Source organism: Epinephelus moara, chromosome 7, assembly GCF_006386435.1.
Source record: "Epinephelus moara isolate mb chromosome 7, YSFRI_EMoa_1.0, whole genome shotgun sequence".
Classification (NCBI taxonomy): Eukaryota; Metazoa; Chordata; class Actinopteri; order Perciformes; family Serranidae; genus Epinephelus; species Epinephelus moara.
In genome coordinates, this window is record NC_065512.1 from 11983821 (window position 1) to 12001734 (window position 17914).

Here is a 17914-nt window from a genome sequence, read left to right on the forward strand (position 1 = left end):
TGACCCCGCAGGAAATATCTCCATATTCCTATACAGATTATCACTTCTCCCTCATTTTTGGCCCAAGCTTAAGAACGTTAATGCTGGGTGAGTTTCCTGCAGTCCATAATGTATGTAGACACCTCTAGCAGCACACAACATGCTCGCTTCCTTCTTAAGGCGCCCTGAGAATTGTTCCCCTGCAAAGCCTGTAGTTTGGCATTGCAGACATAAAAAGAAATGTGTGCGAGTTTCAAGTTTGTCTAATGATACATTTTGATAGCTTTGGCTTTGTTGAGCTGTGCTTTTTATTATCTTTGCGATAAGGTTAAGCCCGAGCACACATGCCACAGTGAGTTGCCCGCGGCCCCGGCAGCTCTAATGAGACAAATGAATTTAGTGTAGCCACATACAGCTCCTCAACGCTTATTATCAGGATTATTGTTGAACTGTTATGAATGGGGGGTAAAAGAAAAAAAAAAAAAGATGCGGGATTGGAAGGGGGCATGATTGGCTGATGTTACATATGTCCTTGATTACCTTCCTTCTGCTTTTATTCTAATAAGTGGCATTCTTTGTACTCCCTAGGACAGCTAGACAGTCTGACACACGATGAGAATAAATATTGCATGTGGTAGACATTAAGCTGTCATCCTGGAAAAAAAGAAGAGATGGAGAAATCCGTGTGGTGTTCTTCGGCGCTACACTTTGCCTGCTCTTGTCACAATTGTCACATCTTGATGACTCCCCCCACTCTACCCCAGCCCCCTTATTTTCTCTCGCCCAGTCAGCTGCTATGAATGACAGCATGGATACCCCATATAGAGAATTATTTTGGGTGATGTAGAATGTACTCCTCTGGGTTACTGTTTGAATTTCAGATGTTTGCCTTTTTGCCGCCCCCCTCCCCCCTTTCACAAATACCCTTAAACAAGGCCGCAGCTTTGATAATGTGCTCTCGACAACCATCGTAATGACGAAACTGGGGGGAGATGTTTTTTTAGGGTTTCATCTATCATGTGCAAACATTTAAAGTCACGAGATTTGTCTTTAAAAAATTTAATGGGTGTAGTTATCAAAGAAAAAGTTGTTCAAAAAAAAGCTTGTTACCAGCACACCCTCGAGGTTTGTTTGAGATATGATGTGAGATGATGCTCTTAATTAAAGCTGCTCCCATTGTGCCTGCGCTGGGTTCTGTTTCCTCCAGCCTGTGATTGCTTTGAAGGCTGAAAGAAGTTCACAATATTGGAGATAGTGGGTGCGTGCGTGTGTGTGTATGTGTCAGATCTCCTTCCTTCTCCGAGACTGATGTGTAATGCCTTTCCATCCGGCCATGGCCACAGGGAGCAGAGAGCGTCTGCACTCTTGTCGCTCAGGAGCTCACCACTGGGAGGATGAAAAGCTTCCCACAGAGCCCCCGACTTCCCAGCCTCAAAAGCCACCATGAGCTCATACCTCTCATATCTGTCTCCCTTCACAGAGGAAGCAAAGAGGAGGGGGTTAGAGTGCGCTGTGTGCCGCAGCATCCCAACCCTCTAGGATTCTCGTCCCTGCAACCGGGGACCGACAAAACAGAGGGGACCCCGGGTTTATTACTTGATGAGTCTGTGCCTGGCATGCAAGCCAGCAGCTGCCAAGATTTGTGAAACCGCTCAGTAACACATACGGCTGGTTGGGGCGGCCCCAGCGCCCTTTGCCTCTGTGGAGCTGAGGTGCCATTGCTGTAACTGGGAACACCTGGCCAGTGTTCCTAAATTATTTAAGCGCACCTGCCCAGACGCCTGTTGTCACTCCCCTCCACCACTCACCAGTTTGGGTGTGTCAGTGATGAAGCTGTGGTGGATGCAGGTAGTGGATTACTCTTCGGGTCTGACAGCATTCAATTGCATCTGAAAGGAGCACTCAAACTGGAGGTGATGGCCCACCTTTTACAGGCTTAACTGGCTAAGCACTCCTAATAAGGCCAACCTGTATGAATGTGTGTCAGACGCAGGCCCAGGTCATTGTCTCAGGTAGCTGCCCCTGTACTTTAGAAATTCCCATTGTTTTCCCCTCCTGAGCCATTTAAGCAGATCAAAGCCCTGACAAAGCCCAGGGAAGCCCCAGGCATGCGGAAACACAGGAATTATCCCCCCCTCAGGATTCCCACACAAAAAGACAAATAGACTGGCCCCAGAGGGTGGCCCCCTGTGGGACATCTCCATTCAGAGCCAGCCTGTTGTGGAAGCTCCAATTGTTGTTTTTCCTCATTTCACAATATATTGTGTTTTAAATTGGATGTATTGTAAATACAACAGACGTCAAATTTAAAGCTTAGAACAAATAACATATTTTTCTAGCTGTAAGACAAACAGATGTTGATTCACACTGCCTTGTTTTTATCAGCTAACATAGATACATGCATATCATGTTTTATATTTGTAAAAGTTTCATTAGAGAACTATTTTCCCCCTCGAATCGAGAGCAGTGGAGAAAAGCACAAACATGGCTTGTTCCTTAGCTTTGTTTGAGCCTTCAAGCTGGTGAATGATTAGCAGAAATAATGTCCCTGTCACCCTTAATCACATTAAAACGTGGTTAACATTTAATTTTTCCCACTTGATATGCAAAAATTTCCACTTGATTTGCAGCAAAGGCCATTGGAATTCCATTATAAAAAGAATAAAAATTTCAGGCATCATTTGTTCAGAGAGGGATATCGAGACCAGAAAGTGCTGAATCTTTCTATTAGCCGAGCAGTGAGAGATGGCACTCAGTGCTGGGACATAATGGGAGACTGACAAGACACACACACACATACGCAGTCTCACTCACTGGATATTTTTTCCTTTTTTTGTGGCGCTTAGACTTGTTAAACCCTTTTAAATGTTTTACATGAACAAATATTTTATCTATTATTTCTGTTATGGAGGTTCACATATCCACATTTCCAGTTTTCTCCTCGAAGATGTGGATGTAGAAAAGAAATAAACCCTGCATTTAAACAAAACAAAATAAGGAGGGAAGAAGGTACTGATGCTACGCCACTGAGCAGACTTTATCGTAAACAGTCCCTGATGTATAGAAAACATGATTCTTGTCAACACCTTGATTTTCTCTGAAATACAGATTTACATGAAGACCTTTACGATTTCATGAATGACTGAAAGATAAAAGGAAACCGCAGCATGTTCTGCATAAACATTTCCCCAATTTACACATCCACATAAAATTTCACATAAATAATTGGAAAGGACATAAATACAAATTGCAAAGTGGCATGGGTGGACAGCGGTGAAGTTGACAGAATCGGTTTTGGGAGCCATGCTGACGGAGCATCAAAGCTCTTAATTGACAGTGCTTTGTTTCTGGAGTTGAGGGAAGGGGGTGTTTCCGTGTTCCTGTGGCAAGGTGTTTGTCTGGTCCCGTGTCACTCAGTGCAAGGACCCAGAGACCCCCGTGCTCATTTGCAGCTCACGTTCTCCGTCTCGGCTTCACATTATTAAAATCATCCCTCAGCCTTCTACCAAGAGCCTCTTTGTTACTTGGCTGGCTTGGCTCAGCTCTGTCAAGTCTTCACCAATTACAGTCTCAGGTACAATGGTCTATTCAAAGGATCACAGCCCTTGACTGGTGTGGAGAGAGTGATTTGTGAATCATTATTCAGCCGCCTGTAGAGTACGCAATACCTGAGGAATGCAAATAACGTGCCACCAAATAGACAGCTGTGCTGCTAAAAGTGACAAACTACAGCTGTTATTATCTCAGATTGGATTTTTTCCCCTCTTGGAGCGCCCGCCATCTCCTCTGTTTTCAGCTTCTTTTTTTGGGGCTTTGACTAAATGTGTTTTATTTTTCTGTCCTTTATTGGTGAGACATTGGCAACTACCTTATTGCGGTGGCAGTCAAACGTCAGCTCCACATCGAACAGAAAAGGGAAATATTAGGTTACGGCTCCTAATAGATGTGCATCCGAACAGACAGACAAAGTAGCATATGAGGCATTTCAAATTTACCCTGTAGTGTTATTCTGGCTTGTTGGGAAAAACATCCAATCAAAGCAAAACTGTGCTCTCCCTGCGCCCATTCCCCTGTCATATATTGTATATTGATAATCATTAGGTAGGAGCAGTGATATGGTGCTGTAGGTGATAAAGCGGTGACATTGTTATTGGAATAGATGTGGTATTGAGGTGGCCGGGTCCCTCCCAGTCTTTGATTCTTATGGGCTTTAAACAGGAAACTAGGATTACAGATAATGACAGGGACCCCTTAGAATCAATCCAGTCTAGGAGCTCTGTCAGGGCTGCGTGTGAAAATGGATTTGTGTGATGCTGTTCTTTGAGACCTGTCCAATCCCAGCCTGAGAGCTTGTGGGGCTAATCTCATAATTGCCCTAACCCCCTTGTATTGTTCTGACTGAGAGTTACCATTAAGTGCGAGGATATCTTTGTCCTGCAATGTCAGGTGTCCTGCTGGACTGGAAGACAAAAAGAGAAAAAACTTAGGTGGTAAAGAGAATGACAGAGACATTTATGAGTAAGGAGACACTTAGTTGTTCTATTTCTTCCTGGCTTTTTTGGTCCGTGTTTAGTTGAGATGAATTAAATCTATTTGTCTGTTATCAAAGGTCTAATGTGAAAGATTTAACGGGATATATGGGCAGAAATAGTAGATAATATTCATATATATGTTTTCAATCATTTATAATAACCAAAAAATAAGAATTGTTGTATTTTAGAATGGACCATTTAAATCTACATACAGAGTGGTCCTGTTCCATGGAGTCCGCCATGTTGTTTCTACAGCAGCCCAGCAGAAACAAACCAAACACTGGCTCTAGATAGGGCCATTTGCGTAGTTGTCGTACACGGTTGGCACACAAGTTTCAGTTGGTTGCAGTCTGCAACTTTACCACTAGATGCCACTAAATCCTACAGATTAGACCTTTAAGGCCCACACACACCAAAATGACATCAAAGACCTAGCAGCGATGAGGGCCAACTGTTGTGTCGCCTCACATTGTCTGTGTTTCGGTCAGAAAGTTGCACTTGAACACACTGCAAAGATTACAGCCACAAGCCAACTAGCATGTACATTTTGTGCCTGCGTGAGAGGGAAAAATACTCCACACCAGCAGGCGGCCGTAGTCTGTTCTCGTCATTTAAAAAAAGGGAAGCAGGAGAACCGACAGGACAGATTCAAGAGGCTAATTAGCCATTTAGCACGTTAACAACACAACCTGTTGTTGAAAGAACAAAGGATATTTACCGTGCGCTAGCAAACTATAACACAAATGATTATGAACCTTTCCTGCGAGATAGATCAATGGCAAATAAAAAAATCGTGCCTCATATCACAAGTTTGTTTTAATCTCATGCCCTCCTGATTTTTTTTCTTTGTTTACCTTCCTCACTTGCATGTCTCTTCTTGTACATTGCGCTGAACGGCCAATCAGAGGAATTTAATTCATTGATGGGCCCCATCGTTTCCAACGCCAATTTAACATGCTGGTTCGGCTGATAAATAGGGAACATGGGCCGACTAGTGCCACCAGTGTGGGGCACACGGTAAAAACAAAGGTGACAAGGTAATTAAAGGTCGGCTGGGTGTGTTAGGGCCAATATAAAAAAAAAAAAAACAAGCATGAGTACTTTCACTTAAGTATTACAGTAGTACATATTGTAATATATTTGGCATAATTTGCTGATGATACTTCAGTACTTAAAATACAGTTGAATTTTGAATGCAGGACTTTTACATGTAAAGTTTTGTTTTTACTGTGTGAAATTGCTACAGTTACTTTTTAAATCTTTGTTAATCTGTGCTCTTTCATATGAGCACTTGTCAAGTGAAAAACTTTTACTGAAAGAGAGTCAAACTCCCTGAAAGAAATGCCACCTTTGGAGTGCAGTCTCCTGCAAACACTCGTATGTTCAGCTGCTCTCATGAATATGCATACACCAGTGGATAACAAATACTTCCATGTTAATCAAGTCCTCCGCCTGGCTTTTGTGGCTGCTGATTTTTACCAGGTTGGTGAAAATCAAGGAGTGGGTGGACAGTCATGACCCTGGAGCCTTGGTCATCCCCTTCAGCGGCGGCCTGGAGAGCCTGCTACAGGACAAGAGCGAAGAGGAGAGGCAGCAGCACTGCACAGAGCACAAGACGCAGAGGTTAATTAGCATTCAGTCTCCCCACACTTTATTATCAGCTGTGTCCTCCATGCACTCCTTTAATTGCATGTGCTGATAGAATAATAAATGGCAGAGTAATTACCATTATAAAGCAAAGGATCCCTCTTCTTACTGAACAACTCAGTCAAAGGGTTTTCCTCTAAATTAAGTTTTTAACTGTCATCTGTCATCTGTAGGTATAATTATAACTTGGGCATTTTGGGTTTATTGTTCTCGTGTGAAAACCTCTATGGAGAGAAAAATTGTGACAGCAGATGTTTTTTTTTTTCCCTCTCGGTGCAGAACGAGGCATCGGGTTGAATTCTTAAAAATGCTAAATGAGTCTACGAGCTTTCTAATTAATCAAAGAAACCATTGGAGAGTTGAATGTCTTGTGTGAAACGAAGTGACCCATCTTATTCACTTAATGAGTTTATATTGGAATGAATGGGGCCTTGCCACCGAAGTGAACTTTGTCTTGGCATCAGTGGCAATAAATAATACTTAAACAGTTCAGACCCCTCGATTTAAACTGAAATTTCTCTCCACCAGTGCCCTGAGCAAGATCATCAAGGCAGGCTACGCAGCCCTGCAACTGGAGTACTTCTTCACTGCTGGACCAGACGAGGTCCGTGCATGGACCATTCGGGTAAGAGCCAGCTGCCTGCTGTGCACAGACATATGAGTGTGAGGGTGTGTACCAGACGCACACACACACACATACACACAAACGAATTCACACAGTGTCCCACGTTCCACCCTGCTGGCACCCTCACTGATATCACACACTTTCAACTTTGTCATGGTTGTGCTTTAGCTAGTCATTACAGGCCAAGGATAACTTCAATTACTGGTGAGCTGCTGAACAGTGAAAGTGGGGGCTACATTGATTGAGGAGGGCAACAATTGATTTTGCCCATTACGTCCATGAGAATGTTTCCATCCTGTGCAGATCTGCCTGCCCTCCTCCTGCCGCTGGAGATAAGGAGCCTGTGCATTGTGCCTGCCTAATCTGTGTGACGGAGGTTGTCTGTGCCAAAATTGATGTCGCTTTTCATTCGACTGTTTGTGGGCCTTGCAGGGGGCTCCTCCTCCCTGTGTGTCTCAGTTTACTGAGCCTGGCCCGCCAAGAGCTTTGTGCACCGGGATCGCAGGATTTACATCAATACAGATGTTGGCTTTGCGTGCTGGTATTGTGTAGAAAAATCTTTTTTTTTTTCCTGAGCAAATAGAAGAATTGAGTGCGGATATAACAAGCCATTTGACTGGTCGGGAGCTACGTATTATAAATTCATGTAGGTGGTTTTAAAAACACAGCAAAGTAACTTCTGAGAAAACTTTCTGAAGACTAAAGATTTGGGTTGTATCCTGTCAAACTTAATCATATCCATTCTTCCATCCCATCAGATATTTCAAGGGATTGCAATTTTAAATCAAACCTTTTACAATACAGAATGCTTTCAGTCCCATAAACATAACTTGGACAACCACTTTCAAAAAAGCATTTCAATTTTATACAATGACATCTATTCAAAGAACCTGTCGCCAAGCAGATCATTAAGGCTTTGTTCCCTCAGTGTGAGCTACTCCAGTTTTCACATTCTAATGGCAAATAAAATCCCCAGGTTGTGTCTGTCCACTATCTTTGTTGAACAGGCTGCTGCGAATAATGACAGAAAAATTTGATTATTGCAGAGTTTAAAATGCTCTTAAATTGACATTACTTATTAACAGCACTCACAGCACATACATGAGTTGTGGTATCACAGATCTTTAACAGGACACAGTATTTTTTTGAGATGTTTAAAAACAGCATATAGATCTTTTTAAGGTCTCATTCTGTTTTCATGTTGTTCTCTTCAAAAGGTAAGAACGTTTTAGAAGAAGCATCCAGGTGTGAAATATCTACAGGTGTATGAATAGTCCATGTGACAAAATGAGAATGTGCATATGATTTACATTTAATACCAAATAATTAACACTCAATAATAAATATCCACTAAACAAATTTTAAACTTACAAAATAGGTAAAAGATACACCTATAATTATCTAAAAATGTTAAGCACATCTACAAACATGATGTTCTTTTCATGGCCTTTCTCTACTCTAGTTTAGCTTGTGATTATTCACTATGATAAATGGCATTAGGAGTGACAGTGTGTCCAGGAACTGATCTTGTCCGCAGCCAAAAACTGTTAACAATTCACCTCTAAAACAAACATGCCAGATAATTTCATTTCATTTTCCTGAAGCCCAATATATATTGATGGATAAAGGAGCTCCGCCTCTGAGGTGAACGCAGCAGGTCGACACGAGCTGCAGAACCTTGAGTCTGAACACCATCTATAGTTTCATTGATTTACCACAAAAAAAGAAGCACAAGTCAAAATGTTTTTCCCATAAATCCCATTGACATGTTGTAAACTACAAAGACGGCTTAACCAGCATCCAGTCTTGTTTTGTTAGAAGGTGAAGATGTGAATTACAGATTCTCTATGTCGCCAGATGTGCCCTTAAATGATCCCTAACTGTTTCAAGTTTAGGGTCACAATATGCTCTGATGATACAAGAACTCATCACAGCATTTGGTGTTTTGGTTTTATGTTGCAAAATGTAAGAAAATACAAACCCAGTAACCCATACTGTGTTTTCTTTTTTTAAGGATTATTTCAGGGTGTTGCTTTTATTACTTTGTTCACAAGAAGAGAAACAGGAAGTTTAGAAAGCGACAGAGAGGCGGGGGATACATGCAACAAACCCCCCTGGTCAGATATGAACACAGGACATCGCTGTTATACAGTATGAGCCTCAGATCGCCTGCCAACAGGACGCCCCATGCTGCTACTTTAGACAAATATTCACATTTTGATCAGAAATGCAGATTTTATTTCAATGCAGCAAATGAACAACTACAATAATTGTTAGTATTCTTTTGCCACCGACTGGATCAGACGATTATTTTAGTGCTGGACTTCACATGAATATAAAACCTGTATGTAAGGAACAGCCACCTTCAAATAGGCTCATTTGTACACCAGTGGCGCCACAAGGGGTGGTCAGGGGGGGCCACAGCCATACTGACACAATCGCTGCTCCTCTACCTCCTGCAAAAATAATGAAAAATCATTGGAGGCCTATGTGTGGTGTTTTTAAACTTAAGGCTTGTTCTCAGTGAATGTTTTGTCCCTAACAATCAATTCACTCCTTCAAATTAAAGCTGTATCTTTATCTTTTCAGGAAAAGGACAGTGAGCTTATTGGATAAACAATAAAGCGTTTCACATGTACAGACATATAACACATTAAAACAGGATTGTTGTGGAACTCATAACGTTAACTGTACTGGTATTAGTCTATGCACATCATATTAGTAACATTAACTGTAAAATAAGAAATAAGACACCGAAGTATATCAGTATGCGATTCCGTAACGTTTTTAACTAGCCTAGTGCTGGCACGGTGTTTTTGCTGTAAGATTATCCAACACATTCTCACTCCAACCTCGTCGAATATCAACGGATACAACGTGAAAGGTACCCTGGGTGCGTTGGTTGTTGGCGTTCTGGGATGCGGAGTCAAGTTCTACCTGTTACATGCATTGTCTTCGTTCTCGTTACGCTTCATTTTTTACAGGAAATGTAACATTTTCATAGAGTCTCTTTCAAAATAAATGCAACAACTTTTCCTCCAACAACTAACGCACGTGGTTGGGTTTAGGCAACAAAAGCACATGATTAGGTTTAGGTAAAAAGAACAGGGTTTAGCTCTCGCTCCACCACCCTTCCCAACCCCCCTACTCAGACTTTCGCTGCCTTACCTTTCTTCTAGTCTCTGTTAGACTATAATGGCACCCGGCCGCGTATCATGCCGACATTAAAGGACGGCTTTTTCCGTCAAAGTCTGACGCCACAAGTCAATGTCCAAGCACTGGATTTCAACGACTTCGGAGTGAGAACGGGTCAGAATATCGTGGCCAAAAGAGTTGACAATAATGGTATTATCACCATATCTTTAAAGAATTTTAGAAATGCTATCAGTCAAATTTGTCTTTAAATTCTTTGGTGTTTATCTCCTTTTGGGCAAATGAATTACACATATCATACAAGTGTAGAGAGGTGGAGACAATGTCTGTAATCATTATTGTACAAACCCTTGTCGGAGCTGGCCGACTCACGCTATGATTGGCCAGTCTGCGTTTGAGGGGAGGGACTTAGTGAAGGGTCAGTTACACTTCATGGATGTTTATGGGGAGCCAGATGGTGTTGGGGGAGGGAGACAAAACAAGAACTTAAAGAAACGCAAATGATTTAAGAGATGCTGGATTATTTACATGATAGTGTCATCATTATGTGTATTATTAACATAAAATCAATATTTCATTTTTAAATACCATAGTTATTGTCAATACTGGTGTATTCTGACACCCCTAAACTAGCCTATAAACCTCAACAGCATAATAGAATTCCTGAAATTCATTCACAGTTTTTGGTTTTGATGTGCCACCCCAAGATTTTCAGCAGCCCATCTGGCCATACTTATGAAAACATTCTGCCACTGGTCCGCACAAGTCTGTAAACAGGAACTGTGAGTAAATATTTTCATGATGGCCTCTCAGGCTGTGTGCAGGCCAGAGGGAGAGGTGAGCTCACTTCCATTTTGTTTTGTTTTTTTAGACAGGACACATTACATTTTAGTCAGATGACATCACCAGGTTCAGGCGCATACTCGTCTCAGCATGACTGATGTCCTCGCTATTTACAAAAAAAGTCCTGAAACACTTCAAAGGCATCCTCGAAAACACGCTTGTCCTCGTCGACATAACTGATTACAGCCAGCCTTGATTGTGTGTGAGGGGCATTTAGTCAGGTAAGCATCAGTGAGTAACTATATTAAGCCAATACATCTTGCATTGTAAAAACTACACTCAGTAATGTCGTGTTCCTAAGTCCTTTAACATGCTTTATTAGGCAGCCTCGAGGTGACCATTATCTATCAGCCTGCTCTGCATAGCTCTTAACTAGGACAATGTGGATCTCTTGTAATGCTCCGTATGAAAAAAATCCCTCCCTTAATCTATTTTTCTCCAGATAGACAAACCTTGATGCTGATTAATGGTAGTTAAACTCACAAGCACTCCGTCAATGAGATTGCAAAGAGATGGTAATGTATTAGAGTCATTAAATACGCATCATTCTTTTGGCATGAAATATGTTGACCCCAACCTGATTATATACATAATTAAAACTGCTCAACAGTTCCTGAACACAGAGCTGCAGAGCAGAGAGAGAGCGAGCAGGTCGACAGGCAGGAGTCATAATGATACACAGCAGCCACGTCACTTATTTGGGTCATTTGTCATTTACGCCCTGCATTATTTCAGCGCATATAAATTGCACATTTTATCAGTCACCAGTTGTGTCTTGGAGTTTTAAAGAGGATTCAAAGTACAACGAATTTAGAAAGCTATTAAATTGTTATTTTGTGTTTTGTAAATTGCTATCTGGAATAACATTAGGGGACATTTTAAATGTGGCATTGTTCTGAAGGTAAAATATTCAAAGTCAATTTAAAGTAACCCCGTTCCTAGAGATTAGCATTGTATGTTACTAAACTGCTTTTTTAATTACATTGTTGTGACAACGAAATCACTGCCTGGATTATGTTCACAGACAACATGTTTATCAGGTAACAAAATACCACATTCATGTACCACAAAGGCTTCGGAAGGAGGCCCTTGGAGAGGATGGCGGACATAGAAAATACAGGACCTTGACACCACAACTTTAGGCAACAAAAGCACTTTAGTTTAAGTAAGGTAAGAAGTGTGATGTCAGTTAATATATCATTTTAAAAAATGTAATAACAAAGACTCTTGTCTTAGTTGTTAAATGTTAATGTGTAATATAAAAATGAATGCTGTTTGGAGGGAAACAGCTGAAATATGTTGTCCCTGCACATTTGCTGATAACGGACACGTGTTGTTAGCTAACATTTTGCTCATATGTTCAGTATCAACATTTTTGAGACTTTTGAGATACATGAATTTGCAGCATATTCTTATTATGTTATACAAAACTTAAATTGCTTGGCATTACATTTCACCCATGGATGGATTATTGAAGAGGCCTGTGCCCGGTAGGCCCGGAGCAAAATGTCACTCAAATTAACAAATGCTGACCAGGGTGAGACTCAAAATTCCTATAAAGAGGCATGAAAAAAACACAAAGAGTTGCAAAGAAACTGCAAAAAGACACAACATAACTACAAAAACGGGCAAAACGAAGAGACACAAAGAGACACAAAACGACTATATAAGTAAAAAATATACCTTAGGAGGATGCAAAACTATAGCAATAAGATGCAAAAATACCTCAAAAAGACAGAATTACCCCAGGGTGATGCAAAGTTATCTTAGAGAACAAAAACTACAAAAAGACATAAAACAACCACAGAGTCACAAAATAAACACAAGGAGACAATAAATGACCAAAAAAGACAAAATAACCTCAATAAGATACAAACCTACCTCAATGAGACACAAGAACTACCTCAAAGATACCCAAAATTACCTCAATAAGACACAAAATTATCTCAAAGAGAAAAAATTACCTCAGTAAGATGCAAAATTACCTCAAAGAGACATAAATAACTTCAAAAAGACACGAAACAACATCTAAGAGATGTGAAATAACCACGAGGAGACAGAAAATTACCAAAAAAGACAAAATACCCTCAATAAGATAAAAACACACCTCAAAGAGACACAAAACTCCCTCAAGGAGACAAAAAACTACCTCAAAGAGACACAAAATTATCTCAAAAAGACACAGAATTACAACCAAAAGACACAAAACTAACAAAAAAGTACGAAAATTACCTTAGAGAGACACAAAATTACCTCAATAAGACACAAAATTACTATGAAAAGACACAAAACTAAAAAAGAATTACAAAAAATGACCATAGACAGACACAAAATTACCAAAAAAGACAAAATATCCTCAATAAGATACAAACACACGTCAAAGAGACACAAAACTACCTCAAAGAGACACAAAACTACCTCAATAAGACACAAAATTACTACAAAAAGCCACAGACCTAACAAAAACCTACAAAAAATACCCCAGAAAGACACCAAGCTACCTCAAAGAGACACAAAACTACCTCAATAAGACACCAAACAACTACAAAGACACACAAAACCACAAAAAAATGCATAACGACTACAATTAGATGCAAAACCAGCACAACGTCTTCGTGTCTTGCTCCTGTGTTGTAGAGGTGGTGGGGCCCTTTGCATATTGTGCCCAAGGGCCCCTTTTTTCACAATCCACCCATGTGTTTTTTAAAAATGTATTTTCTGTTTCAGATTAGTTGTCTTTAAACATAATTTCTATGAGACAGGGCTGAGTTACATACATTAAAACAGCCTCACATACTCCAGCAGCCCTGCATCCACCACGGTATGATATAACTGAAGGTTTGAAATGAATTATAAACTCTGGTGTGTCAGAATAGTAAGGGCCAATGCAGTGAGGCCTATACCACCCTGGCCTCTCACTGCAACACTGGGTCTTCTTGCTGTCATGACCAGAGAGCTGAGCAGCGACCCACAATGAGGCGAGATTGCTTGGACAGAAATCAATACCACCACGGAATGGGAATCAGAAGGCATTGATAGCAGTGCCGGGTCCTTATCGGTGTCCAGGCTGCCCTAGCAGGGCACAGCCGAGTGGAAAGCTATCCAGAAATCAGGACTGAGGCAAGAATACCCCCGACTGAAAACACCCCCGAGTGATGCTCACAACGCTATCACCCTATCAAACACCATGTCGCTCGCATGCTGTAATCCATCTTCTCCAAAACAATTCATTTGTCCTCTCTTTTCCTTCCTCGTGACAGAAAGGAACTAAGGCTCCACAGGCTGCGGGGAAGATCCACACAGACTTTGAGAAGGGCTTCATTATGGCGGAAGTAATGAAATTCCAGGATTTTAAAGAGGAAGGCAGTGAGAGCGCTGTCAAGGTGAGCAGTCAGGGTGCCAGAGGAGATGAGGGGAAGTCTCCTGTGATCAGTGGAGCTGACAGTCACCACACAGCTACCTACTGCAAACTGCTCTTCACCTTTACTCAGGGGAAGAAATTACTGCACACACTCCAGCACCACTCCTGACAAGCCAACTGATTCTGGCTCTAAACACTGCCATTCTGCTCCAGCTGTGCATATCTTTATCACAATGTGTCTTAACTGGCTGATGGCAGCTCTCGCTCGCGGCTCAGCACAGTCGCTCGGAGGTAGCACTCCGTCACCCCACCAGGCATTTATCAGATCTATAGAGTGCGCTGTTAGCTTAGAGCTCTCTGTTGCCAAATCCCCAAGCCACTGTAGGCATGTGACAGTGATATAAAGCGGCAAGTTAAATAAAGTGTGAAATTCCTCAAATAAGGACTGTTTCATGGCTGGGTAGTGCAGAAATGTGACTTGCATGTCTTATTTTTATGATGGCCAGTGTTTGTTTTTGACCTTTTAACTGGGGTGGGGGTTGTTCGTGTGTGTGTCGGATGTAATAACTGATTTCATGGTGAATTTGTGAAGACAATAAGCAGGCACCAACTACAGCAGGTACTTACAAAATGTTGTAAAATGCTTTTGTTCCCTGTTGCCAGTGTATGGGAAGCTATTTTGAAAGCATAGGTGGAAGACAGCAAAGCTACCCCGGGGTTAGGTGTGGGAGATTGGTTAACTAAAGCTGCTTAGAAAAAACAAATTAGTGTCAGGTAATAACGTGAGGAGGTTCTTGTTATAACAAGATGTTTTTCATGTTTTAACCGGATACTTTCATTTTATAATAAGAAACTTTTATTGTTATAACAATATGCTATTTATCTTGTTATAAAGTGAAATAATCTATGTATGACTTGGGGACAAGTGGGTACTTTTTGCAATTAACTCAATTAAGTGGCATTTTTTTGCTGGCATGTGACTTTTTTGTATTATATTTTGTCATACATTTCATATTTAACATTAAATAATTTGTTGTTATGACAGTTTACAATTATTATAACAATAAATTATTTCACATAATAATGTGAAACATTTCTTATTAACAATATTGTAATAAGAAATTATTTCACCTTACAACAAGATAAACAGTATATTGTTATTACAATAAAAGTTCTTGTTATAACATAAGAATTTTATTTTATTTTATTTTTTGGTATGGCAGCAATACACTTCCATAATATGTGATATGAAATTATAATAAATATAAAAATATAATACGAAAAAATGCCACTTAAATTAATTTATTGCAAAAAAGTACCCACTTGTTCACAAGTTATATATAAATCATCAAAATAAATAAATAATTAAATATTTATTTACTTATTTATTTTATTCTTTATTTATTTATTTGTATGCAACGTCCATCAGTCAGACTCCTGCATTCAGACACGATAGTCCAGGTGAGGGTGTTGCGCCATGCAGGATTACTCAGTCAGCCGGGTAACTTCTAAAACAGCATGGAAAAACCTCTCTGATATTTGTTAATAAATAGCAATAATTAATACCACAGATTGTGGTCAAAGGGCTTCGATTATAGTAGAGAAGCAGCAAAAAAAAAAAAAAAATCGTCCCTTTTTATGGCCTAAAATTGTTTGTGGTTTCAGAGGTTATCTGTACAAAAAAAATGAGGAAAAAGTAATGTAAGTACTTGAATTACTGTGCAAATGAATTTAGTTGAACTACCAGGAAACTACCACAAAATGTAGTTAAATTACAAGTTTAATTACATGTAGTTCACTCCTCCCAAACACTGCCTACTGCAAATGTTTTTTTTAAGTTTGGCATTAATTTAGTTTCATATTGGCAAACTGTAATTTAGTAATTGAAGGTACAGAGTTAATAATCCGTTAATCAACGCTGTAGGATGCCTTTCATATCAAAGATGCTCTTTTTTATCGTTTAATTTCTGCACATTTAAAAAAAAAAATTGAATTCCAAGTTAATTAAATCAGAAGTGACTTAAACCTTGCTATGTGTGACATTTGTGAGCAGCAGCTGTAAGCCATGCTGTTACAATCTCACTATCACCACCATCAACTCCATGTGCCCACTTACACACTCAACTAATGTAATTATGGTGACACACAGGGACCTGCGGGGACCAGTGTGGAAATGAAGCACTATGAAAACATTTAAATCTCTTTACTATTCAAGCCCCCTTTTTTTAATAAGTATTTAGAATTTAATGCAGCGGCAGTGTATTGTCCACACCCATCATAAGCTGCAAACAGAGGGTGAAACGCGTGGGTCTCTGGGGAGCCCCGCCATTGTTATCCGGGGTTGAGATCTGAGTGTCAGGTCCTTACTGCATGCTCTCTTACTAATCCCTTTTTGGGCCTCATAAGAACATGGAGCGTTTCTGACTGTGGCATTAAAGTCTGCACTATTTAATGCCAGTTGTGGGAATAGGCTGTCTGAATAGGGCCAGTGTACGGGGATATCACATTATTAGTAATCATATCTGCTTAAGCCAAGCTTGCTGCTCCAGATGGCTGCTTTCAAGTGCAAATGAACCAGTTAGACGTGTCTGGTTTAATACATACTCAGGAATCACAAATAGCCATTGATTTTTTTTTTTCCTGTCTCCCTCTCCATCCAGTGTTTCTGGTGGTATTGAGCTTGGATTAAATGGTCTCCTGAGCCTTTAAAGGGACATTGATTCTTCTAATTAATTGTTCGCTGTGCAGAACCAGAATGCATAAACCTGTCCGTATTAGCACTTCAAGTCAATTATTTTTGAGTTTGCCGGGAAGGAGAACAAACACTTACTGTATACAAAAGAAATGTTAGAACTTATTTTGTTTCCTTGAGAAGTTTGATAGGGCTGTAATCAAAGACTTATTAACATTTTGTGCTTGTGCACATGAAACTGAAATGGGCAGAAGAGAGGATTATTCACTCAGTGGGAATTCAGGCACCCCTTGAACAAAACATGGATGCAAGTGTGTGCATGTGTGTGTGAGCTTGTGTGTGAGCTTGTGTGTGAGCTTGTGTGTGTGTGTGTGTGTGTGTGTGTGTGTGTGTGTGTGTGTGTGTGTGTGTGTGTGTGTGTGTGTGTGAGCAAGAGAGGGAAAGAGAGAGAACATGACAGTTGCAATTGGAGTTAAGTTATTGTAGGCGATAAAATAGATTGGATACTAATCCCGAAGTATTATTTTCTATTATTATTAACAGTGTACCATAGCTGTAGATTTCGCTCTCAATATTTAGAACATGTGCACCCCCCACCCCCCAATTAAAACATGAAAGTAGCAGCAGACTTTTATTTTGACAAAATTAAAGACATTCACACCATAAATTGATTCATAAAGGCACAAATTGATGCATGAAATTAAGGAGAATGCAGGAATTTAAGTGTTTGATGCTCAAAATTTTCTGGTGAAGGACGGCCCAACCCTCTTGTTTCAAATGTGTCCACCCCAATGTTGAAACGAAACCTACGCCCTTGCAAAGTAAAGCATTAATATGTGCTCTATATAGGCCATTTGACTAAGTATCATACAATTTACTTTTAAATGTTAATTCATATTTTCTCCATCATCCTACAGGCTGCAGGAAAATACAGACAGCAAGGAAGAAACTATGTCGTTGAAGATGGAGACATCATCTTTTTCAAGTTTAATGCACCAAACGCACCAAAGAAAAAGTGACACAAGAACAATCTGTTTGTTTACATAACTGACTGTGCTTGTTAGTGCCCCCCCCCCCCCCCA

The 17914-nt window shown here is 40.3% G+C and overlaps 1 protein-coding gene across 2 annotated transcripts in view; it reads left to right on the forward strand.

The window, feature by feature from the left end:
- ola1 (Obg-like ATPase 1) overlaps nt 1-17907 on the forward strand; it is a 58503-nt gene extending 40596 nt beyond the window's left edge. For both annotated transcript variants that reach the window (XM_050049131.1, XM_050049133.1), the window contains 4 exons: nt 5994-6134; nt 6687-6783; nt 14040-14162; nt 17750-17907. In XM_050049131.1, coding sequence (XP_049905088.1) covers nt 5994-6134; nt 6687-6783; nt 14040-14162; nt 17750-17851 — 463 coding nt within the window. In that variant the 3' untranslated portion in view covers nt 17852-17907. The remainder of the gene's footprint in view (nt 1-5993; nt 6135-6686; nt 6784-14039; nt 14163-17749) is intronic.
- Nucleotides 17908-17914: the final 7 nt, after the last annotated feature.